Source organism: Artemia sp. Qi Xiang Cuo, chromosome 6 (genome assembly GCF_049724085.1).
Source record: "Artemia sp. Qi Xiang Cuo chromosome 6, ASM4972408v1, whole genome shotgun sequence".
Classification (NCBI taxonomy): domain Eukaryota; kingdom Metazoa; phylum Arthropoda; class Branchiopoda; order Anostraca; family Artemiidae; genus Artemia; species Artemia sp. Qi Xiang Cuo.
The window spans coordinates 48,866,826-48,891,868 of record NC_142799.1 but is presented as its reverse complement, the minus strand read 5'-3'; the positions used below and the strand labels follow the sequence as shown (position 1 = coordinate 48,891,868).

The 25,043-nt window shown below is 34.7% G+C and overlaps 1 protein-coding gene across 3 annotated transcripts in view; it reads left to right on the top strand.

Moving 5' to 3' along the window:
- LOC148951318 (general transcription factor IIH subunit 2-like) overlaps positions 1-25,043 on the top strand; it is a 67,797-nt gene that overhangs the window by 28,974 nt on the left and 13,780 nt on the right. For all 3 annotated transcript variants that reach the window (XM_089090802.1, XM_089090801.1, XM_089090803.1), the window contains exons 4-6: positions 543-671; positions 2,998-3,171; positions 10,208-10,336. In XM_089090802.1, coding sequence (XP_088946928.1) covers positions 543-671; positions 2,998-3,171; positions 10,208-10,336 — 432 coding nt within the window. The remainder of the gene's footprint in view (positions 1-542; positions 672-2,997; positions 3,172-10,207; positions 10,337-25,043) is intronic.

The window sequence follows — 25,043 nt, the reverse complement described above, 5'->3', positions numbered from 1 at the left end:
TACCCGTTTAGAAGGATGTCACTCGTCACGTAAAATTAATGGTATGGATATTGGTCGTTTGAAGTAGAGATTGACATGAAACTTTTAAATCAGGTTTTTTGGTATAAAGTATGAATTTGTAAGAATGTAAATGAAAAGACCCATTATTTTTATCCTAAAAGATTTACCAAAGATATATTTTAATACCAAAGAATTAAAAAGGAATCTATCTCGAAATATGTTAAACAAAAAAAGGATTTTTTTCCAGCTACCCAGAAAGATTGAATTTTTTTAAAGACTATAAATGAAAGCAATACTATCTTGTATTTTTTTATAATTGTTCAAGAATGACTTTCTGTCCCATGCAGCCAAAAGGCCATAAGTAGTCAAAAGGAATTTTTCACCAGTCCATTGGTGGAGGTAGAATCAGTTGCAATCTCTTCAAGGTCAAGGTATTTTTTGTATGCACTTGTATATTACTTAATAATTCATTTATTTGTTATAGGATATAACATATTTTTTATAATGTTTATCAAAGTGGTCAGTTGTTTTTTCTCTTACAGCTTCTGGAACGCTTTGTTGACGAGTACTTTGATCAAAACCCAATATCGCAGCTAGGAATAATTGTTACAAAGGACAAAAAAGCCCAGAAGATTATTGACCTAGGATCAAATCAAAAAAAGATCTTGGATGTAAGTTCCCCTTATTAATTTGTTGTAATTGGAAGTCCTCGAGTAGACCTCTTCTCGTTTAAAGGAAGGTTGATTTGCCATCTTGCCTCTTGTTTTCTAACACAAGAGAAAACTGAACGGAAATTTATGTAATTAAAGTCATTGGTACTATACGAATATTCATGGGTGCCCATAAGCTGAATTTTAGGGGGGGGGGGGGTATACCTGGTCAAATTAACAATTCCAATGCTGTATAATAGAAATCTAAAAAAAAAAGCAGCGTCATTCAGCTAGAGGGGGGGGGGGGGCTGGCAAACCCCGCACCCCTTCCCCCTCGTGGGCGCCCATGCGAATATTTATAGAGCGACAAGGTCAGAAAAAGTCGATAAGAAAAACTGCGTGAGGCTATCCAAAAGCTTTCAACCTTACCTAGAATTAGTTGAGTATCTTAGAAGAATTTCTCTCCGACTTATCATCGTCTGATGATCTATATTTTCTCTCTGTTTTTTATTTTTAATTTTTCTGTGACTCTTTACTTTTATTAAATGATTCAAGCAAATATAGTTTCTTTTGCTAAAGAAGAACCTCCTAAAATTTAAAGCCTAAAATATCCCCATATTCCCTCAAAAGCGGGCTCAACATTTACACTGATGTTTAGGAATGTGATTGTCATTTCGAACGCTATTATGTAAAATATTTCAACTTCGATGTTGACAGTAAAAACAATCGATAAAAGTATAGATATTAGTTTGTTTTAGTGTCAAAAATTCTTTTTTGGTATTTTTGTGAAAATCCTTGCCCCCTTCCCCTTCCCTGCATTTTCCTGAATCGACACCCCTCATCCTGTACCTTCATCGGCAACAGATAAAATAACAACGAACATATAAGCAAAAGTAAAGGAAAATATTCTTTTTCAAGTTCTAGGAACCTCTTTAAAGGTTTTTGCTACCTTCACTGAGAACAATACTCGGCTATTGACAGTATTTTGTCGCGTGAATCGTATGTCGTCTATAGAACTTTTGGTATTTATGTAGACTGACTATTTTACAAAACTGAATAAGGGTCATAATTTCCCAATAATCTACGTGCCCTTACTACTTACTCTTGATAAAAGTGCCAGTAGAAAAATTCTACTGGCAACATATACTCGCAAGTTTTCAGACTATTTAATTTATTCTTAATTCTTTTGAGAAAATGGCAAGTCATCTAAGCCGCTCGTTAATGGGCATATGCTGAGTGGGCTTGATTCACTTTAACTTCATGAAGTAGTATTTCGCATCTAGTCGCTCAGCTTCATTCTTAAAATTATGCTTAAGTGGTTTCTCTTAAACATGTCTTGCATATCTTCTTCCTCTTTCTTTAGTGCATATGTTTTTACGTTGTACTTGCCCACAATCATCACTGCTGTTCCGAACACTGCCTCCAGAGCATCCTGAAATCCACTAGTCTTATAGAATTACGAACATATCCTTACGTGAAAGAACAAAAAAAATGTCGGTAGTTAAGAAAATCTTAAACCGTAAATGGTGCTATTGGAGCCGCCGCATGGTTCGTATGGGCGATGGGAAGCTCTCCCATCAAGTCTGTTGCTGCCCTCCCCCACATTAGAAGGCGTGGACAGTAGAAAGTGACGCTTGGTCCTGCCTCGAGAAGGGTGCTATGCTGACGGGAAATATTTGTAAGACCTGTGACCGCAAGCTCTGTAGAAGTAATCGTTGTGAGGCACTGTTGTTCCCTTATGCTTCAACCGGCGTGGGAGAAACTACATGTAAAACTAAAACGTTTCATACACGCAGAATAGAAGTATTTTCTTTGGGGATCTTCTTCTTTTTTTTTCCTGTTTAATAATCAATCTTGCTATTCAGGCACAAGATCGTCTGATCTGTAACTTATAAAGTACAAAACTTTCTGTAAATTTAGAATATGCAGGTATATCAGTAATTTTGCTGTTCAATCGGTTAACTCTGTAAAACAACAGTGAGAAAAACTGAGTAAGAAAATGCATTGCTAGGTCTGATGATAATGCACGAAGGATCTGGTGAAGAAAGGTTTTTATGATTTTTGTGTTTGCTTGCGTCATCGAATGTGGAGACGATCCAAGTTCTTTTTAGTGTGTAGTTGCTCAAGTGGGCAAAAAAAATTTGTTTACTAATAAAATTCCTTTTATGTTGCATGGGGTATTAATTCCATTTAAAAACATGTCGCAAGTGTGTTTTGAACAAAATTGTAAATAATCGACCCTCTTCTAGTTTGCTCGAGTAATACCTATGAATAATACTTGAAGCTTAAACAATCCTGTTAAAAGTTTTTTTGTTAAATATATGGCTAATTATTATTTAATTTTTAGGCCATTCAAAAAGTACATGACTTACAATGTTTTGGCGAGCCCTCTTTGCAGAATAGTATTGAATTGGTTGTAGATCAGTTGAAGGGCATGCCACAGCATACATCCAAGGAGATCCTTATTATTTTTGGAAGTTTGACCAGCTGTGATCCTGCTGAAATCTCGGAAACTGTTCAGGTACGTCCATGTCAAAAGTATAAATTTGTGTTCTTCTGACGTACTTTGGCCACTTCCTTCGAATGCTAGAGAATCGGCTCCTTATTGCAGTGAATGAATGGCGCCCCAAGGGGAGGTGCAAAAGAGGTTAACCGAGACTTACTTTACGACGGCAGTAGGATCGGGACCTGAGAAGTGCAGAGCTGTCTCTTCAACCGCAGTGAGAGGATCTCACGGCTGCAGCTCAGATCCCAGATGTCTGACGATGTTTTGTAGGCGCCCCAAGGGGAGGTGCGAAAGAGGTCAACCAAGACTTACTTTATGACGGCAGTAGGATCGGGATCTGAGAAGTGCAGAGCTGTCTTTTAAACCTCAGTGAGAGGATGTCACTGCTGCAGCTCAGATCCCAGATGTCTGACGATGTTTTGTAGGCGCCTCAAAGGGAGGTGCAATAGAGGTCAACCAAGACTTACTTTACGGCGCTAGTAGGATCGGGACCTGAGAAGCGCAGAGCAGTCTCTTCAACCACAGTTAGAGGATGTCATGGCTGCAGCTCAGATCCCAGATGTCTGACGATGTTTTGTAGATAGCCTATGTGCCATTCCTGGTTCTGTAAGACCTAAGGTCTAATATGTCACTAGTTAAAAATTGGCGGGCACAAGTCTTTGCTACAAAATGCATAGAAATAAAGAGCTGAACACTTAAAATAAAATTCAAAGTAAAAAAAAGATCAAATAAAACTATTGAAATTTTAATAATTGAAAATATAAAACTTTCAAAATGAACCATAACGGATGAAAGACGTCGACATTTCTAGTACAGAGCTTGGGCTGTGAAACCTATACAAAAAAAGAAAGAAAATTTAAGTATTATTAAAACATTAAAAATTCAAAGGAAGTATACTCTTAATAAAAAAAAACCTTAAACCTTAACCTCACGAGAAATACTATTATCCAGACGACTGGGTAACAATTTTTTCCCTTATCATTTGGTTTCTATCAGTATAGGTTTAAGGACTGAAACCGGAGGTCTTTCTTCTCTGGGAGTGAGTTTTCTCTCAAACTTGTAGAATTTGAAATGATTTAGCGCCTTGGAATCTAAATCTTTTATTATTGCCGAAATGGAGACTTAACTTTTTTAATCTGTTTTCCAAAGTTTTAAGCATAATATTTAAGACACGAACACAATACATATTCTTGCTAGATACACGCGTTTAATATTTTAAGATGTTCAGAAACCTTCAAAGCTGTAGCCTCAGATTAGTGCATTTGGTTTAGGCTGCTAATTGTACCTATTTAGTTATGAAAAGGCCAAACTAATAAAACTGGTAAAGTTTTGACTTGATAAATTAATCAGTTCAGAAAACCTGGCTGTGTCAAGGAGAGAAAATCTTTTGCTATCTAAGAATGTTAGAGGAAAATGTGGACGGAATTACGCAATTTTGTATTAGAGCCGAAGGGAATCAACTTCTTATAGGAAGTGGGGAATTAGACACAGAAAAAAAAGTTTCCTTCTGGTAGGAGGCAGGGAGAGCTCTCGCGTATTTGTGTATATTTTTACTTATTTCTTTTACGATTTATTAAATTTAAAAAGTAATAACGCTACTAATTGTTAAAAAATGTACGTTTCAAAGCATAGAACTTGTAATTTACGCCATACATGTATATCAGTAAGAACTTCTCTCATAAAATATCTAACAATCCATTTTCTCTTCTTTAACGATCCTTATTTTGTGTACACATTGAAATAAATTAGGTTTAAATAAAAAATCCTAGTTTCTCTCTCTTTCGTTTCATGTACAAATTTGTGTTTCTCAAAGTATGGAATTTTGGTTCCTACTAAAATGTTCACCACATATCCCCTCCTCCGCCTACTTGCCTCTCCATAAACCTTTTTTACAATAGTTCTAGCTTGCAGTTTTGAAGTAATTGCCTAAAATAGTCTTGAACCAATAGAGTTGCCCTCTTTTTCTAATTGATCAGTGCAGTAATATTACCATTATCAATAACTTGCGCCGCACTGTCGTCCCAAATCTCCAAACCCTGTTAGAGAAAAAAAAACGGTTTACAAATATTTCCCAATTTGAACCATAGGTGTATTCAAGGTCGCTGACAACATTACCAAGGGTTAAGAAATCAATGAAGAAAGTAACCAAAAGTAAAAAACAATATGGAAATGTCTTTCAAATAGTTTTTTTTACTTGTACTTATTAACGTTTACAGTGCTTCATTAAAGCGTTTATTAATGAATAATTAATAAACACATTAATAGTGCCATACCAGAAATTTAGACGGAAATTTTTCTCCCGGCGGGGGAGGGGGGGGGGGGTCCATTCTAAGAAGGACAAAAGAAACCTGATACATATATAAAATTTGGTGGAAAATATAGAATAGAATATAGAATACATTTATTCACTATCTGGAGCGAACATGAGCATGTCAATATAAAAAAAGAATATAAAACAAGGATAAAAAAAACACCAAATTACAAAATCGTGAACTTTCGAGGGTTGGGGGGGGGGGGGGGGGGGCTCAATGACCCTGACATATATAACTAATAGTTGTAGGTTATAATTTGGAGATGACTTCAATACTAGTCATACTTAACATACTTAACGTTAATAAACGTTAATTCGGCCAAATAGGCCGAAGCTGGTTGACGTACCTGACGCTGAGTACCCAATATTAGAGTTAGGAAGTTGATTTATATTGCGAAGTGTCGGAAGTTTTGCCATTTTTGTTTTCTACAATTGTTTCATCTTTGGACTGGATTTTCTTTTTGACGTTGATGAATGAAATGAAGTGAATGTTCTGTATCAGGAGCAAGCATTTTTCGAAACCCTATGTAGCATGTTTGTTCATGGTCGTATAAAATTCATACTCAAAATCAATTCACCTGTTTGGAATCACCCACTAAAAGAAATTCTAATATCTACTTCGAATGATTTTCATCAGTCTAAAGGGTGATAGCAAGTTCACTAAACCGTTAGTGGATTATCATAAATATATTAAAAAAAAGAACTTCGTTGATACTTCTTATTTGCGAAACATTACAAATATTTCTACATATAATAATACACGTCATCAAACACAAATATCATTACAAACATTACATGCAAAGTAATATAAACATTATTTGCTTTACAAAATCCTTTCAGATTTCTAGCTTCATGTGGTCATATAATCGTAAATATATAATCGTTTAACATAACCATAATCATATTTACTGTCCAAATAGTCTACTACAGAGATACTGAGTCATTTTTTGTGTGTTTGTGTCACGGTTTTTCGGTCATTTCAAGGTCAATCATATTTTTTTCAGTTGCCGGACTATATGTTTTCGTTTACATCTGTCATTGTAAAACTTTAATTGTTTTCTTTTAGTTGAAGTTAAATTCTCTTCCTTTGGACATTGAAGTTTTCCCCATAGCTCTGATCGAGGGTGTGATTTTGTTGATTCCAGTAAAAATTTTACCTGGGAAAATCGTGCACAGGCAATTTGTGTGGATGTTTGTAACAATGAATATTGCAATTTTTAAAAACTGCATAGAAATAAGATTTCACCTACGGAAATTGTTATCCTTGAAGATCTCCCGCCATAAATATTTTACTTATGGAAAGTTGCACCCGTGGGTGGGTGCTGTCTCCTGTTGGTGCAATTATTGCCGGCTGCCTGGGTGCAATTCCCTGCGAATGCAGTATACTAGAGTGTGAATGGGGACGAAGACACACTGTCTTTCTATCATAGAGAACAAGTAGAACAATAGGGAAATTTTTTATATAAGACAGTGGAACGCAACTTTAAGTGAATATTTCGACCCTATATCCAAGGTTCGTCCTCAGCAAAACAAATGATGAAAAACGAATGTAAAAAACTCGCATTAGCATGCAATCGTTGAAACTAAAATATTTTCAAAACAGGCCTAGTATCATTACTTCAAGGAAGTTCAACGAAGACTGGTACATCAAGCGAAGTGAAAAAAAAGGAAAGGGGTCTCCCTTTTTTCACTTCGCTTGATGTACCAGTCCTTGTTGAACTTCCTTGAAGTAATGATGCTAGGCCTTGGATATAGGGTCTAAATATTCAATTCAATCGGAAGTTCCGTTCCTGTACTTATATATATATATATATATATATATATATATATATATATATATATATATATATATATATATATATATATATATATATATATATATATATATATATATATATATATATATATATATATATATATATATATATATATATATAGTGTGTGTGTGTGTGTGTGTGTGTGTGTGTGTGTGTGTGTGATATATATATATATATATATATATATATATATATATATATATATATATATATATATATATAGTGTGTGTGTGTGTGTGTGTGTGTGTGTGTGTGTGTGTGTGTGTGTGTGTGTGTGTGTGTGTGTGTGTGTGTGTGTGTGTGTGTGTGTGTGTGTGTGTGTGTGTGTGTGTGTGTGTGTGTGTGTGTGTGTGTGTGTGTGTGTGTGTGTGTGTGTGTGTGTGTGTGTGTGTGTGTGTGTGTGTGTGTGTGTGTGTGTGTGTGTGTGTGTGTGTGTGTGTGTGTGTGTGTGTGTGTGTGTGTGTGTGTGTGTGTGTGTGTGTGTGTGTGTGTGTGTGTGTGTGTGTGTGTGTGTGTGTGTGTGTGTGTGTGTGTGTGTGTGTGTGTGTGTGTGTGTGTGTGTGTGTGTGTATATATATATATATATATATATATATATATATATATATATAAATTCCCTATTCTTCCCTTTTTGTCTATCCTAAGTGAACTCTTTTATGGGTGTAATTTTAATTTTTTTTCCATTTTTACTATTAGATAAGAAAACAATGGCTTTCTTTGCAATACACATAAAAAATGGTGAAGCATAAGCATAATTTTCAAGTTTTGACACTCAGAGAAGATTTAAAACTCTCATAGGAAGAAGGATGCAAGTTAAAAGAAACTCAAAAAAACTGTCAAACTTAATAAGCAGGTTTAGGAAATACAGGTTGAAGTCTAAAAAATCGTCACATTTTTGGGTCCGAAGTCCTCTACCTGCTTAAGTGCCTGAATCACAAACATAAAAAAAAAACCTGTCCATAAAATTAAACCCATGGAAGATTACTACCCCAACAAATTGCAAGTAGATAAAATTTGAAACAGAGAATATTAAGATCATGGAAAATTGAACTTAATCAGTTGGTGCTCCTATGGGTGCAATTTTAACTCTGTAATTTGTTTATGGGTATATTTCTGCAACGGCTGCAATATGCCTTTAATAGCTGCAGTTTTCTGAGTCAAATCTTCAGTGAGCACAAAATTCATTCGTTCCTTCCATGGAGGCCCATGAGGGGGTGACAGGGAGCTCCAGGCCCCTCCCCCCTGGCTGAATGACGCTGCCTTATATTTTTATATTTTTGTTCTGAGATTTGTATTATACAGCGTGTAAGTGCCGATTAGACCAGGTAAGCCCCCCTCCCCTAAAATTCAGCATATGGGCACCTATGGTTCCTTCGAATAATTAGTGGTGAAATAAATATACATGTATTTTCTTTGAAGGTGGGGACTGCAACCGCTGATTTCAATTGAAACTAAAAATGGTACCAATTTTTAGAAGGATAAAAGCTGGTATGATTGACTATTTGTTTGCAGTGGGAATTCATAACTGAGATTTTATTGGGAGTTTTGACGATTTTTAAGAACTCCGCTGCGTTTGGTTAGTTTTAACAAAAAGTAAATTGTAGATTTATTGTAAACTCCCAAATTTGAAACATTTTCTATCACAGTTGCAATAGAATAAAGTAATCTATATTAAATAGCATTAAATAGAACACCTATGATAATTTATTAAATAAAGTATTGCTGATAGGTATGAACAATAGCACACAAAGCAGAAATGGAGCAAGGCTTGCTCACTTGTTTAAAATTTCTTTATTCAGCTATTCAGGTGTTGCTGATTTGGGTTTAATTCCTAATATGTGTTGAGTCGAAGTCGGAGCTTCAGTGCTAAATTAGTCGGAAATTTAACATTGATAGAGTTGAAACCACGTTTTTTACTTTATAATTTTTTACCCCCTTTTTTCGATTGGTGCGGGGGGAATTTGAAGACACTCATGGTCTATCAATTTACTGAAACCTGTATTTTTCAAGTGTAGTTTGTATTTGATACATCGGAAATTTACATTGACATATTTAATATAAGTAAACAAAGGCGATACCGTCCTGACGGAGATTCTGGATTCCCTTCAGCCATTTTATTCGTCATGGAATTCCTGGGTGATTCGATGTCCACTTACATATTTTTTTTTTCTTTCTGCAGATACGACGAAATATCTTTAGATCAATTTAATATCTGACAGGTGTCTTTTTCATGTAAATACACATGAACCTTATGGAAAAAATATAACGGTTTGACTTTTAGCCCCTTCAAGGGACACTAGAGGGTAAGCCAGGAATTTAAAATAGTAACTTTCCTAAGAGGTTGCATATCAGAATGTATACTTGAAAAGAAGTTCATTTTATCAGTATTAAGCTATTCTAAAATAAGATAATACAAGTTGTTCTTAGGAAAAAGTGTTTTTATCAAATTCGTGTTGCTTGCAAGCAAAGGAACCAAGTTGAAGCGATCAAACACTTTATCAGTGCAATGGCATCTTAGTTTTTTTTCGTATTAAAAAGTAAAGCTTAGTCTTGTGGTAGTTACTATCAAATTTAATATGTACCCAAGACGCCTTAAATAAGTTATGAAGCCCAAGTTCGGTCAAAATTATTTTGTTCAAGCTTTGGTCCTTCCTTGTCTTGAACTGTGAAAATTTGAACAAAGCTACGCAGCTTGTTGTAAAGGCTGTCAACTGTTTACCCCCTCTTTAATGGCCAACCCCTCCCTCCATTCCCTCACCTTTAATAAAGATCCTGGTTGTGTGTCAAGTTATAAAATAGCCTTATTTTATTGTTATTGCATGCCTCTTGTATAAATCATTGCCTTAAAAAATTCAAAATTGAGGTTGTTTAATAGGGATTTCAAATCCGACAGACTTTTTCATTTATATTCATTCTTTTTTAGAAACTCAAAAAGAATGGGATCCGGGTATCTGTAATTGGCTTAGCTGCTGAAGTCCGTATTTGTAAGTACATCTCAAGAGAAACAAATGGGGACTATGGAGTTATTATTGATGAGCACCATTTTGAACAGGTAATTCGGTTCCTAAATTTTTTTGAGTAATTTGTGATAGGCTTAGCCCTTCTACTATTTTTTAAGATTCTGCAGCCCAAAAACGGATTCTAATTCGCACTGCTTCTTTGAACTATTGGAAGATATGCTGTGCTATGTCTAAAATTTATCTATATTTTTTTTTTTCGATTGCTAGTAATTTGGTTTGCATGCCATAAGAAAAGTTTAAAAAGAAGAGTGTTAAGTCTACTTTAAACTTTTTCCAGATTCAGTCACGATGACGTTGTTTCTATGGTTCAATGTACTTCAAAGATTCCTCAGGGAAGGTTCTATAAAAAAAAAATCCAAATTCCTGTATGGGCTTTATTTATACACAGACATAACAGAATAATGTGTTTTTATTCCCGTTCACTGTTCGTGTCAAGAGATTGCCAGGCACTTCCTGGCTATCCTGAATTAGTTACTATCCGACACTTATCCTGGACTAGTTTTGAAATTATGCTCATCATTGACTCTTTTGTTTTTGTAACTTCCTCCTCAGTTGCGACGATTTTTGCGAATAAACTTCCGGTAGACAGCTCAGAAGAAATTTCAATTAGCGAGGCGTAACTTTTGGAAGTTGTTTTATCTGGGTTTTAAATGGCCTCTTTAAACGCACTTCCAACATTCTTTTCAGTTTTTTTAGAAGCGTCACGGTGATTATCCTCATAGGGAATGAGACTGGTCTCCGTAACTCGTGCTTCAGTGATGAGCACCATTTTGACAGGTAATAAGATTCTTAGGAATTTGTGGACTAATTTGTGATATTTTTAGCCCTTCTACTATTTTTTAAGATTCTGCAGGCCAAAAATGGATTCTAATTCGCACTGCCTCTTTGAACTTTTGGATGATCTGCTGTGCTATGTGTAAAGTTTATCTAGAAGTTTTGTTTTTTTTATTGCTAGTAATTTGGTTTACATGCCCTAACCAAAGTTTTAAAAGAAGAGCTTTAAGTCTAATTTAAAGGATTTCCATATTCAGTCAGTGCCTCAATGGTTAAATGTCCTTCTAGGATTCCTCATGGAAGGCTTTATCAGCTTGTCAAGTTTGCAGATGTGTATATGCTTCATTAGGTACCGTAGTGCGGGAGACAGACCGAAATTGGGGTGAAATTACTTTGAGCTCCTTTAGCTCAGGGACTACTTGGCATAACTTAATGTTCTACATACCTTAGTTCTACAGCTCTATTACAAAGACAGCAAAGAGAGGTAAAACTCAATGACTAAATGAAACAATAATCCTCTTGTCAGCTATTACTAAAGCAACTCTCCTTGGTCTAGTAGGTAATCTAGTCCCCTGGCGATTGTTGGGAATTCCCTTATTGACTATTGGCTCAGAGCCAATAATCACTAACGGAATTAAGATTTCATATTATAACCAGGGGACTAGATTATCTACTAGACCAAGGAGAGTTGCTTCAGTAATAGCTGACAAGATGATTATTTTGCAACAGAATAATTAACTTTATTTCAATTTTTATACCTTTTCCTCAGTTGCTTTGGAGTTCTCATCGAAGTAACTCTAATAGCTTCTTTTCCCTACGTGGATCAGTTGCAACAATTGTATTAATATTGATGTTGGTTTCATTTATTTTTAGTTTAGTTTGTTTTTATTTTTGTTTCTCTTGTGCTGAGGACTCCTAGTTTGCATACAGGCGAAATATACGCGTTGTTTTAGTCTTTCATATTTTCTCTCTACTGGCCTCAGTCTCGTTTGTTGGCTTTTCATTGAGTCTTACCTCTCTTTGTTGTTTTTTGTCATGGCTGGCCAGTTCGGCTTAAGAACTTTCATACATCTCTATTGCAGAGATTTCAAACCCTTGTCTACAGAAATGTAAAATTGTGTGCTTTTTCCACGAAGGATTGTCAAAGATGCGTGTTTGTAGCCGTAGTATCCTTCTACACAATTGTTTTAATTTTTGAACAACAGATTTTGCGAAAAGCGCTCCTGAACAATTGTGAAACCTGTGATCTATATATTTTGTGGTTTTGAACCGGATGATATAAGAAGAAAGTTATAGAAAGATATTATTCGTTGCTCTAAGACCTAAAGCTCGTATCTGAGATTTTCACAGTTCTTAGATAATTATTAAAAATTACTTGCTAATCTCTTCCCAAAAGAAGAATCAGTTGAACGATTTAGCAAACAGTTTTTGGTACTTATATCACAAGTATGAAAATGTCCTGTGTGACCTCCAGTCGTTAGAACGACTCAAATCTTGACTTGCTAAATCTGTGCGGTCTTTCAAAGAAAAAAAATACATGATATCTCATGACAATAACAATAAAAAAAAAACCTCCGGGATTATGAAGATTTCCTACTTTTGATCATCGGTTAGACCATTTTATAATCAGCGGTCACTTGGCTACAAATAAAATTAATCTTAATTTAAGAAAAAAAAACTACGGGCTACGCGTAGCCCCTGAGATTTGATATTTGGCCCGCCATCTTAAATAATAAATCTTCCGATGAAAGACATTAAAAGCTGATAAATTGATCTTATAATGAGGACAATTAATTTTACTCGTATACATGTGTCTACAGGAACCCATATTACGCTAATGGCTGCTTAAAAAGAAACAATTAATACAAAAAATTGGTAGTATCATTACACGCTTACTGGTCAGTATTTCTTTTTTTAGAAGCCAATTATCAAAATTGCGTCTTCTGATCTAAATTAAACAACGACGTGTTAATGCTAAACAATAAAAAGAAGTCGAGAATCTTCAAAATATTACGTGCTTTTTCCTTCATTGTAGTAGCTAAACAATGCTTTACAACTAATTATATTTTTAAAGTCGTTTATTAAATTTGTCGGGGATATATAAAAAAGAAATTCAATACAAATGCTCGAGTTTTGTATCCATCGTCTGGCTCCCCATGGTATCTATGACTCGTTGCAATATAAATCCGGGTGCACGAGTCACAAACGTACTAAAAAGAGCAAAATACTATGAACTAAGTGCCTTGCTGTTTATGTTAAAGTGATTATAGTCACTTCAAAATTGCGCTCTTACCCTTTCTCTTGAATAGCCGAAATGAGCAACGATGATCGTGGGGTATCTTTCAATCACAAACGGGAGTGTACAGATCTTTTCAGTGAATTATTGACTAGGAATCTCGAACTTTGACACATATGAAGCAATTCTCAGTAAAAATCCTTTGAATCCTATCAAAATAAGTTAAAAGACCACACTGACTAGACCCACTAGTACGGGTAACGTACAACAGTGGACGCTGGGACTAGTGTCGACAAAATAAAATCACCACCACCATCTAACATTTGGCTTTTATCGGCAATAGTAAGGCCAATTTACTGTTGTATGCAAAATTAATGTTGAAGTAATTGTCTGATTCCATTTTCTGAAAAGAAAAACACAATTACGAAGCTTGAAAAAGTGCCCAGAAACACCAAACTTTAAATGGGGGATTTTTGTGTTTTTAGACACTAGTGCTAATTTCCACTCTCATAAGTTGCACATATTCTTTGGACTTGACGAGGAATGCTATTGGGATACTTCCCTTTAGGGAAACTACGGATGTTAAAACATAATAAAACATGTCAAGAAAGTATTCAAGATAAGTGAAAGGGCTATTTAGAAGCTGCGCTGAAACAATAAAAATAAGAGGAATTTGACTGAGGAAAATATCAGCATTACCAAAATTAGTGCTATGCAAGGGATTCCCGCTTTCAGCCAAACAATGAATATGAATATGTCTCGTCAAAATGGTTGTTTCATAAACTGAAGGCTCTGATGTAAATCTGAAATAGCTTCAACGTGTTGGAAAACCCTTACGATATTGGGAAATTTGAAACGGGGAGAACAAACCAGCAGGAGAGGCAGTTCCATATCTGCCCTTCCATACTATTATAAATTAAAGATGGGATTCAAGGAGGACAAAAAAAACTATCAACTATAGGAAAATACTAGATCCAATTATAATTCTCGTTCAGGTGATAATAAGCGAGATAAATTAGTGACAGTTACTGTTGGATCTAGCATTATCCACATATAGGCGGTGTTTCTAAATTATTGTAACTGATTGAAATTTAGGATTGGAACAGAGTTGTCACCATACTGCAAGACTTGCAAAACATCAATTTTACTCTAAAAAAAGAGGCTGTTATAGCTATTCTTTTCGTTGACTTGGAACTTTTGATGAGGGATTTTTCTCATTCTTGCTTTTAATAGAATATAAGTCTCCTGTAACTTACAAAAAAATAAATCAATGTTAGACAGATATCTATCTGTTGGAAATGGCAGTGCATGATTAAGTGGAATAAATCATCCCTGGTGAATCAGTGGAAAGTGAACTTTATCTGAAAAAAAAAGAATACGGGACACTGACTTAAGAAAGAAAGAAGTTATTTGCTGCGTAGTACAAGATGCACGAAGCTTATTGTTAGTGTATCTTTAATCAATCATTTCCAGGAGCAGAAAGACTGTGAAAAACGCGGAAATGCTGTAAAATATTTTGACCCTTCATTATCTTAAGAAGAATGAAAATAAATTCTGAAATAGTCAATTTCTTGGTTCCGTAGGCACGCCAGGAGCAGTCAGTAAAAAGTCGCATAGGGCAGATCCATTTTAATAATGAGGAGACATTTTTAAGATTAAAAGAATATTCTATTAAGGCTTGTTTTGGGATTTTATTTCTACCCACCTTCAGTGAATGTGAAAACAAGAAAAACAGGTGCAATTTAGTACGCTCTGTCATGAACTGATATCCCTTACAGAAAATGTAGGAATTTGAGCCCTTAAGAGGCTAAGCTGTAAGGCTATAAAATAAATAATAAATAAAATTCGACTAAAAGATGTATTAGCCTATTTGTTTAACTTTAATATATCAAAACATCCTAATTTTTTTTCAAATTTATATCTAATAAGAAGGAAGAGATACTGAAAGTATGTTTTAATTAAATTTGATTGTTTAAATCCAAAGTTCCTCCAAGCCAGCTGTCGTCAAATTAGGAGCATATTACGCTGTTAAAGCTACATCTATTGAACAGAATATAATTAAATTAAAAAAACCTGGAAGTTTTCTCTTGATTTTATATTATTTATTTAATAACAAAAAGAAGATTGTTTCAAATTATTATCTTGTCAGCAAAACATAAACAACCCTCTAGCCTTTATGTGTTGAAGTTTCAACCTTGTAATTTAGGGTCTAACTTGTATTTGCTGTTATTAGTTTTCATGAGAATTATGATGGTACTACTCTTTAGTAGTTTACGTGATTTTTACCTTCTTATCTTGATATATTAATGTGCATCTCTTTTCTGCAGTTTTAAACGGTATTCTTTCAATATCTTCCCTTTGTCAGGCTCTTTTCATAAATCCTCAACACTAGTGTTCAAGTCTTTTATATATTTTTTTTGTAGGGAACCTAGTTATCAGTGTCTAAATCTGCTTAAGCCCTAGCATGGCACTTCAAACGTGCCCCTTTGTTATTTTTCAGTATTTTTCTTAATGCATACGCTATGAGGGTTATCTACATTATTGAGGAAAGCAAACAGCTCACTCAATGAAAATTAATTTGAAAATTCCACTTGTGTAGCTTCACTTTTTTTTTTTTTTTTTTTTTTTTTTTTTTTTTTTTTTTTTTTTTTAATGCGCTTGTTCCCCAGACATAAGGTTTAAAGAAAATTGATAACACCAAGCATAATAAAATATTTTACCTCAAACAGTCTTTTTATTTTTACCAAGGCCATGAAGAGCTGACAGGTTTGTTATCCACGCCATCTCTGATAGCCAAGTTTGTTAAGAAAAGTCTTCGGACTATTCTTATTTAAGGGTGTTGTCTTTTTGAGATTTAAGAAGTCCAGATGTATACTTTGTTTTGCTACCAACGGATGTAAACTCGTTCCCTCATTAAACATGCATCTCCTATGCGATTTTTCCTTTTTGTTTGTTTTCTTTTTCTTTGCTCTGTTTTTCGGCTTATTTTTTGCTTGAGAGTATTTTTTTCTCTTATCTTCACCGTTTGTAAGTTGAGCTTTCTTGTTTAAAACTACTTTATATGTGCACCATGATGAAAATCCTGGTGAAAACCACCCAAAGAAATCAGTCACACCCTCCCAGAATGCGTACACCAGTGGTTAGGAATTCTTGGCTTTCTTGCACGCGTTTTACTTTGAATTGTTGCTTTATATCCAGGTGCTTGAAATGCTGTGTCTCTATCGTAGAAAATTTTTCTCATATTTTCGTGACAGTTACCCCTTTTTAGCTCTGTTTTCTTCTGACAATTCGTATTTCAGAATGACAGTTTATTTTTATTAACGATATATGAAAGCGGAATTCTATTCAAATTGGGCTTTATTATGCCGTTTGGTAGTTCCAATGTTATTTCATTAATGCCTGAATTCGTTCGAAACCTTGTGAATAGTTAATTTCGAAGTTTGGAGCGACTGAACTAGATAGGATATTAAATTAGTAATGAGGACCAATTTACAAGGAAGTCTATTTGACATTCATTTACTGTATTAAGTAAACATTGACATTAAAATAAGAAAGTGGAAAGTTGGTGAATAAGTATACCTAGTTCGCATGTTTTCTTTCTTTTCCGGGGAAATACTGGATAAAAACAAACTTCTGTAAATAAGTAGGTTTCATCCCCGTTTGAATAGACAAAAGAAAATCTGAAAGGAAGAAAATGAAGTTTGAAAAACTTCTATAAGATATGACCCACTGCTTGCATGCTGCCCATTTGAAATCATATTGCGCTCAATGAGCCCTTTGCGAAGGTGTGCCACCTTAGACATGCATGCCATTTCTATGTGCGGAGGGACTAATTGCGAATAGGGATGGTAAGCTGCTTTTGCTGGTTCTGGATGCTACTTCTTTTAATTAAATTGATTTAAATTCAATTTAATTCAGTCATTTCATATCTAAACTAATAAAAATTTTAAGCCCACAAACTTCTAGAATGCTGTGAGTTTTTATGTCTAGTATATATTTTTTTTCTGCATTTGGCTAAATAGCTTTCAACTATAATTGTTTTTATTACGACAAATTTTATAATGTTTTCTGTTCTTTTCAAACAGTTCGTAGTAACGAACTGTAAGTAAGGAGCGACCCGGCTCAATGGTAACCGAAACTCTAAAAAACGGAATTTTGATACCAATAGATACATCAAAAGAATCAAATTTTAATTCTGATTTCAAATACATAAGTTTCATCAAGTTTAATTATACCCATCAAAAGTTATACATATGACGCGCCTGAGAAAATTTGGCTGATTTTCGAAAAAAGGGGGAAAGACCCCCTTAAAGTTATAAAATCTTAATGAAAATCACACCATCATATTCATCGTATCAGAGAACCCTTCTGTAGAGGTTTCAAGCTCCTATCTAAAAAAATGTGGAATTTTCCATTTTTGCCAGAAGAAAGATCAAGGATGCGTGTTTTTTTTTTTTTTTTTTCAGGGGTAATCGTATTGACCCAGTGGTTCTAGAATATCGTAAGAGGGCTCATTTGAACGAAAATTAAAAGTTATATTGCCCTTTTTAATTGACAAAAAAAAATAGAGGGCAACTAGGCCCCCTCCCACGCTAATTTGTTTCTCAAAGTCACCCTATCACAATTTTGAGATAGCCATTTTGTTCAGCATAGTCTAAAATCTAATAAATATGTCTTTGAGGATGACTTAATCCTCCACAGTTCCCAGGGGAAAGGCTCCAAGTTATGAACTTTGCCCATTGCTTACTTATAGTATTGGTTATGGGGAAGTATACAGACGTTTTCTGGAAGGATTTTTTGCTGGTGGGGGGTGGGCGGGAGGAGGGGGTTAATAGGGAGAATATTTCCGTGGAGGATGTTTCTTTGGGGTAAGGGACATTTCTATGAAGGGGGCGTCGGATTTCCAAGCGTTATTTAAAAAACGATCAGAAATTAAATTAAAAAAAAACAACAAGTTTTTTCAACTGAAAGTAAGAAGCAACATTAGAACTTAAAACGAGCAGAAATTATTACTTATATGAGGGGGTTCGCCCCCCAAGTCAATACCTCGCTCTTTACGCTACAGTTTTTTTTTTAGTGCTTTCAAAAGAGCTATTTATTCTAATTAAACGGCCTTTGTGATTCAGGGGTTTGGGAATTAAAAAATTGTTTAACTTTCAACGTAAAGAGCGTGGTATTGACTAAGGGGAGAACCCCCTCATATACGTAATAACATATACGTAATAAAAAAAAAACAATAAAAAAAAACAAGCGATACGGCTCAATAGTAATCGAAACTTTTAAAAACGGAATTTTGATGTCAATAAATGTATCAAAAGAATGGGCTTATAATGCTTATTCTAAATATATAAATTTTATTAAGTTTAGTATTACTCATCAAAGGCTACGAGCCTGAGAAAATTTACCTGATTTTTTAAAGAGGGGGGAAAGATCCCCTACAAGTGAAAAAATTTTAATGAAAATCACACCGTCAGATTCAGCGTATCAGAAAACCCAATTACATAGGTTTCAAGCTCATTATCTGCAAAAATCTGCAACTTTGTATTTTTGGCCAGAAGAAAAATATACGAATATAGAAGTTCGTTACGTAAGTTAATTTGTAAATTACGTCAGAGGTAAATTTAGAGACAGCCATTTAGCAAAAGAAAAGTAAAATTTTTATGCACATTTTGTTTACTTATTCAATGACGGTAAGCCAAAATAAAAGCTGCATCAACTGAAAAACGATCAGAAAAAAAAAAAAATTTTTTTAACTGAAAGTAAGGAGCGACATTAAAAATTAGAACGAACAGAAATTATTCTGTATATGAAAAGGGCTGTCCCCTCCTCAACACCTCGCTCTTTACGCTAAAGTTTGACTCTGTCTAACAACTTTATTTTATAAAACAGTAAAAAACTTTAGCGTAAAGAGCGAGGCGTGAGGAGGAGACAGCCCCTTTCATATACGGAATAATTTCTGTTCGTTTTAAGTTTTAATGTCGCTCCTTACTTTCAGTTTAAAAAACTTGTTTTTTTTATTTAATTAAATTTTAAAGCTGGACAATGAAAGATGAAGGAGCTCCGCGTAATACTGTGGGTAGGAGAAAAGCCCCTCTGGACCCTCCCTCTTCCCGAAAAATTTGAATTTCGGAATGCTCACCTTTCTTCAAAAGACATCTATAAGCCAGAACTGGATCATGTGCTTTCCTGTAGAATGAATATTTGAAACCACGAATGTAAATTAGGGGAAGGGAAGGTTCCAGACTGAATATCCTGTGTCTATATCCAATATGGAGAAGCCTATATCCTTTTTATTTTTTCTGTAAACTTAGATATTTTTCAACAATTCCTTATTTTTTGGTTTTCTGAATTCGGTTGAACGAGTCGGGCATTCCACTTCGGAAGCATGCCTGGTACGTTATACTCAGCTAAAAGATCAGAAAAGCAATGCAAGCAGCATTTGCTGAGCGAAAATAAGCCAAAGGTGGAAATTTTCAAAAAATAAAAAGAATATTGCTTACAAAAGTTTTTTATGGTGTCTTTTATATCGCACAAGAATACAACCGGGAACCGACCTCCCCGCCAACTAGTGCCAACTAATTAAAAAAGGTAATAAAAAGGGAAGACCCCTTATTAAAAAAAGTAATAAAATTCTTATCGCAATTTTCATACAATATTCAATTAATTCCATTATATGTGTAAAGTATTTAACATCAATTCGAGAAGCTTTTCCGGGTATCTCTTTTTTTAGTTAGTTGGGCATTTATGTGTCAACGATAGCGGTCCAGGGGGGAGTTCTTGGGACTAAAGCTAGTCGTGGGTAAGGGGTCGTTCCCAGGCCTGGAACTTCCGTTCCAGGAAAGTTATATTCTTGGTTCATTTGTAAAGGCAGTCCATCTTTCGCCTTCGTCGTAGCTAGTTGTTCTTGTGCTACCTTATTTTCTCTGTGTATTCTCACGTTATTTAATAAAGACCATGTACCAACGTTTATCGTCTATCTTTGGAATTTACGTAAACCATTACATCTGCCAATTATAAAAAGACACAAGTAAAGAACTGAAACAGAGGTTTACAGAGTGGTGACAGCAGTGGTTTACAGAGTGGTGGCAAGCGGTTAAAACTAGTGGAGCATATATCACTAGTGGAAAACCTCCAGTAGGCGAGAAGTGAATAATTTGGGAAGGGAATGTTTTGAATTCAATTAAAGTTTGGGGGTTTAATGAGAAGGGAATAAGCCAAATTTGGGAAATTTAACTTAAAACAGGGGGGAGAATCTGTAAAGTATTTAACCTCAATTCGAGAAGCTTTTCCGGGTATCTCATTTCTTAGTTAGTTGGGTATTTATGTGTCAACGATAGCGGTCCAGGGGGAGCTCTTGGGACTAAAGCTAGTCGTGGGAAAGGGGTCGTTCCCAGGCCTGGAACTTCCGTTCCAGGAAAGTTATATTCTTGGTTCATTTCTAAAGGCAGTCCATCTTTCGCCTTCGTCGTAGCTAGTTGTTCTTGTCCTACCTTATTTTCTCTATGTGTATTCTCACGTTATTTAATAAAGACCATGTACCAGCGTTTATTGTCTATCTTTGGAATTTACGTAAACCATTACATCTGCCAATTATAAAAAGACACAAGTAAAGACCTGAAACAGAGGTTTACAGAGTGGTGACAGCAGTGGTTTACATATGTATCCAACATTGATCTTCTAAGTTTTTTTTTAAGGACTCAAAAGTAAGGACCTCCCGAATCCTGAAAGGAATAGAGTTTCAGGTGCACCCCTTAGTGAGGGTCAGACCAAACTCTGAGCGAACAAGGGGGGTAGACGGCATCACTAATTCAAGCTCGATGTAGGTTTGAAATACTTACTCATTGAAACATCCCAGAAAAAGCATGATGGGGGAGTTTCAAGGAAATAATGGAATGCCAATAATGACATCCCTATACATATTATTCAGGTTCAAGAGGTGAACAAACGTATCCATACAAATGAAATGTTGAAACGATACGAATCAATAAAAGATAAACAAATAATAAATATTCGTGATCCTCCTTTAAAATATATTACTCACTCATTAATGTTACGCGTCAGATCTTACACAAACAGCTAATTAGTCTTTGCTAATTGATAAAATCGTAGTTATAAAATTCGTGACACCGCAGTTGATAAAGCCACACCCGGAAACATGAACAACTCTTAATAAATTTTTGGCTCCGTCGCAAAATTGTCTCATTTAACCTCTCGTCTCTTGAATTACGGTCGCTGACATGCGGCTACTACAGTTGATTATATATTCTCTTAAAGATCAACATTTACTCTTTTTTTCTCTTCCTTCCCTCCCAAAAATATGGATAAAAGTATCTGATTTAGGCTGGATCGGATCGACAATTGCCTAACACTAGTCTGAGGTCAATCCTACCTTGGTTCTCATAAATGTATAACATATTTTTTTTTGTCCTTTTAATTGATTTTCTTTTCAAAATTTAATATATTGGTCAAGTTAACTATATCCAGAAGGCTTTTAAATTAATAAATTATTCATAAAGTAATAATAGTAATGTATTATAAATAGTAATAAAGTAAAATTTAAATTTTTAAAGAATTAAGGAAAACTTATCAAGAATATTAAGAAATATCGTGGTTAAGAAGATATGCCGAAAAAATATCAATTTGCTTCAATAAGGGCTCTCGAACACTTTCATCTGAGGTTGAATAACACTTCAGAATTTGTCATATCTATCTTGACATTCCATAAATGGTGTAGTTATGAATATGTCGTTTTTTTTAAGATAATTTCGTATAAGGTATGCAATTTTCTTATTTCTTCTGTAAACTGAAGTTAAATTTGGAATTTTCACCTATTTTAGCTGGGTTGCATTGTTGAACTCCTTATCAAAATTTGGGATCAAATGGTTAACATGAGTGGAACGAAAAAGATCAATCGTTACCTTTTGATGCAAAATAGTCTTGGTTGAAACTATTAAATATACAAAAAACTAAGTTTTTCCGCATACAAGTAAAGTATTTTAAAAGTATATATTACTGAGATAAATTGCTACGCCCTATGGGGGAAGACTAAATATGGGGCGGGTACTGGATTTTTGTAGGGGGGGGCAAAAAAGGTTGATCCGATAAACTTGCGTTAGGAGTAAGTTTGATTAATGCAAGCTTGTGTCAATTAGGTAAATTACATTAGTTTAGACTACGTTAGGGGGTGCGCCCCTCGCTCCCTGGATCCGCCGAAGTACTAAATCCTCGTTAATTTTATTAGGATATGACTCGACCTTTGCTTAAAAATGGGATGGAAAATATGTAAGATTTATGATTAGACTCCATCCCGCATTTCTTTTGCGTACTTTAGTTGTCCCAGTTAAAGAAAATAATCACTGTTACGTTTATTAGGGAGGGGGGGGGGAATTATTTGGTAAGTTGAAATAGAAAAATAATGAAGGAATGTTTATTTTGAATTCAGTCGACTGTTTGATTGGAAAAATTGTGACGATGGAAATTAATTTGTTTTTCTCAGGATCTATATACAAATTTGTCAATGCCGAATTCCTGATTATTAGAGTTCTCTCCTTTTCTTGGGTGCCTGATCCTACCCGTCGATTGGTTGGTCTGGGTAAAAACTCCATAGCTGATATAACACCATACATCGGAAGTCAGTCTAGCTATTCACAACGATATCCATACGTAAACAATAACCAAATAGAAATGGCAACATAGAAGATAAACATATTCAATGAAAAATAAATACTTAGTTCTGTATCTGTTTAAAGGTGAAAAGCGATATTTCTTAGCCAAAAAAAAGAGAATCCATGTCAACGGGCCATGAAGCTTCAATTCAACACATAGAGCATTTTAGACATGCCAAGTCTAATTTCTAAGTTTCAATTTGCCCACCCCATCCGTTTTTGAAATGAACAATAGTGAAATGAACCGTTTCTGAGAACAGCCAAAGCAACATTGCTACGTGCCATAATTCAATTTTTTGATGCAAAAATTTGTAGAAGGGAGTTACTTTCTAATTAGGACTTGATCAAGGTTTTTTGATTTTGTTTGTATTCGAACATGTATGCACTTGCTCGTCTAAGGGCAGGTGAAGCACCAATAGAAAAGATGGGCTATAAAGATGGGCCCTAAGTTGAGAGAGTAGTAGTTATCTAAGTACCATTTCTAGGAGACATATAGCAATCTCCATGTTATTTGTCCCACTTTACATTCCATGGCACCTTTCCAGTGCATGTACCTATGGATCTGGTTTGGTGGGTATAATCTATTCCAGGGCACCTTTCCAGTGCATGTACCTATGGATCTGGTTTGGTGAGAATAATCTGGTTTGGTGGGTTTAGTTTGATTTGATGGGTATAGTCTGGTTTGATGGGTATAGTCAGGTTTGGTTTTTTAGGAATTCCCTACCTGTTCCTAAACATTGCAAAAAAGATAGCAGTATGAATGGGGGATTCCCCGCACAAATTTGTTTCAACTCCAAGTTTTTTTTCAACCAGAATGGGTTTTTTTTTTCGAGCTAACACCTGTTTTTTAGGCAGCTAATCATAGAGAATTGCTTAACAATTCATCATTGAAACCTCGTATAAAATGTTCATGCTTTGGAATTTAATCTTCATTATGTTTTAACACATTGATTATAGTACACTACATATTATTAACTTTGAAAACAATGGATATTTCTATTTTCAGTGTGAGTACACTTTCATTCTTTATTTCAAAAAAAAAAATCGTTTTACTATTAAATTCCAATTTCAGGGGGACTTATCCCGCCTCCCCTCAAACAATACAAAGCTTAAAATATGATGCATATACTTAATAGAAACGGCAAAGCATGCTTTTTTCTATTATGTAAATAAAATCTCTCCTCCACAGCTATGTTTACAAGTTTTAATTGTTTTGAAAAACAGTTTTTTATCATTCAGAAACAACCTTTTTCCAAACGTGCTGTATTTTTCCGGTTTGAATGAAAAGCTTGCGTGTTACACAGAGAGTGACAGTTTTGGGACTCAATTTTCACAGGCTCTTGCTATCACAGAGATTAAAACCATATGTGTTTATATTTATTTAAAAGTGACTTTTTTCTAGCAAAATGAAAACGTATTTGAAATCTAAAAGAGTGGTGGTAAAAAATGGAATTGTAAAATTCGACCAGAAAATAATAATTTATAGGGGGGGGCAAGGGGATAACCGGCTACATTCTGTGTGTTTTTTTCGGGATGGAGGGGGCATTAAAAAGCATGGATTTATGTTAAATAAACGATTCTTGTATGCGCGATTCAAGAGTTTCTTTTTATGCCCTAATTAAACGAGACGTATTTGATGAAAGCAAAAAGGGTTTAACAGATGATTAAGTGGCTTTTATAAAAATTTAAGACAGGGAAGGGGTCAATGTATCAATTCTAGCACGTTAATTGTAAGGTGAAAAAAAACACAAAAAAACAAATTATTTAATAATTAAGTAATTTGTGTATTAAATTAGAAATTTCAGAGTTAAATAAATTATTCTTGTATATGCGACTCAAAAGTTTCCTTTTATGGCCAAATTAAACGAGACATATTTGATGAAAGAAAAAAGGGTTTAACAGATGATTAAGTGGCTTTTATACTTTTCGTTCCCCCAATTATATACAGTGGTTTTTAAAAAATTAGGGATAACTGTCCCGACCAACGAGTATCTCTATTATTGCCACATCTCGGTCCCAAAATTTTTCAAGGAGGTTGTTTAAAAATCATATGAAACTGTACAG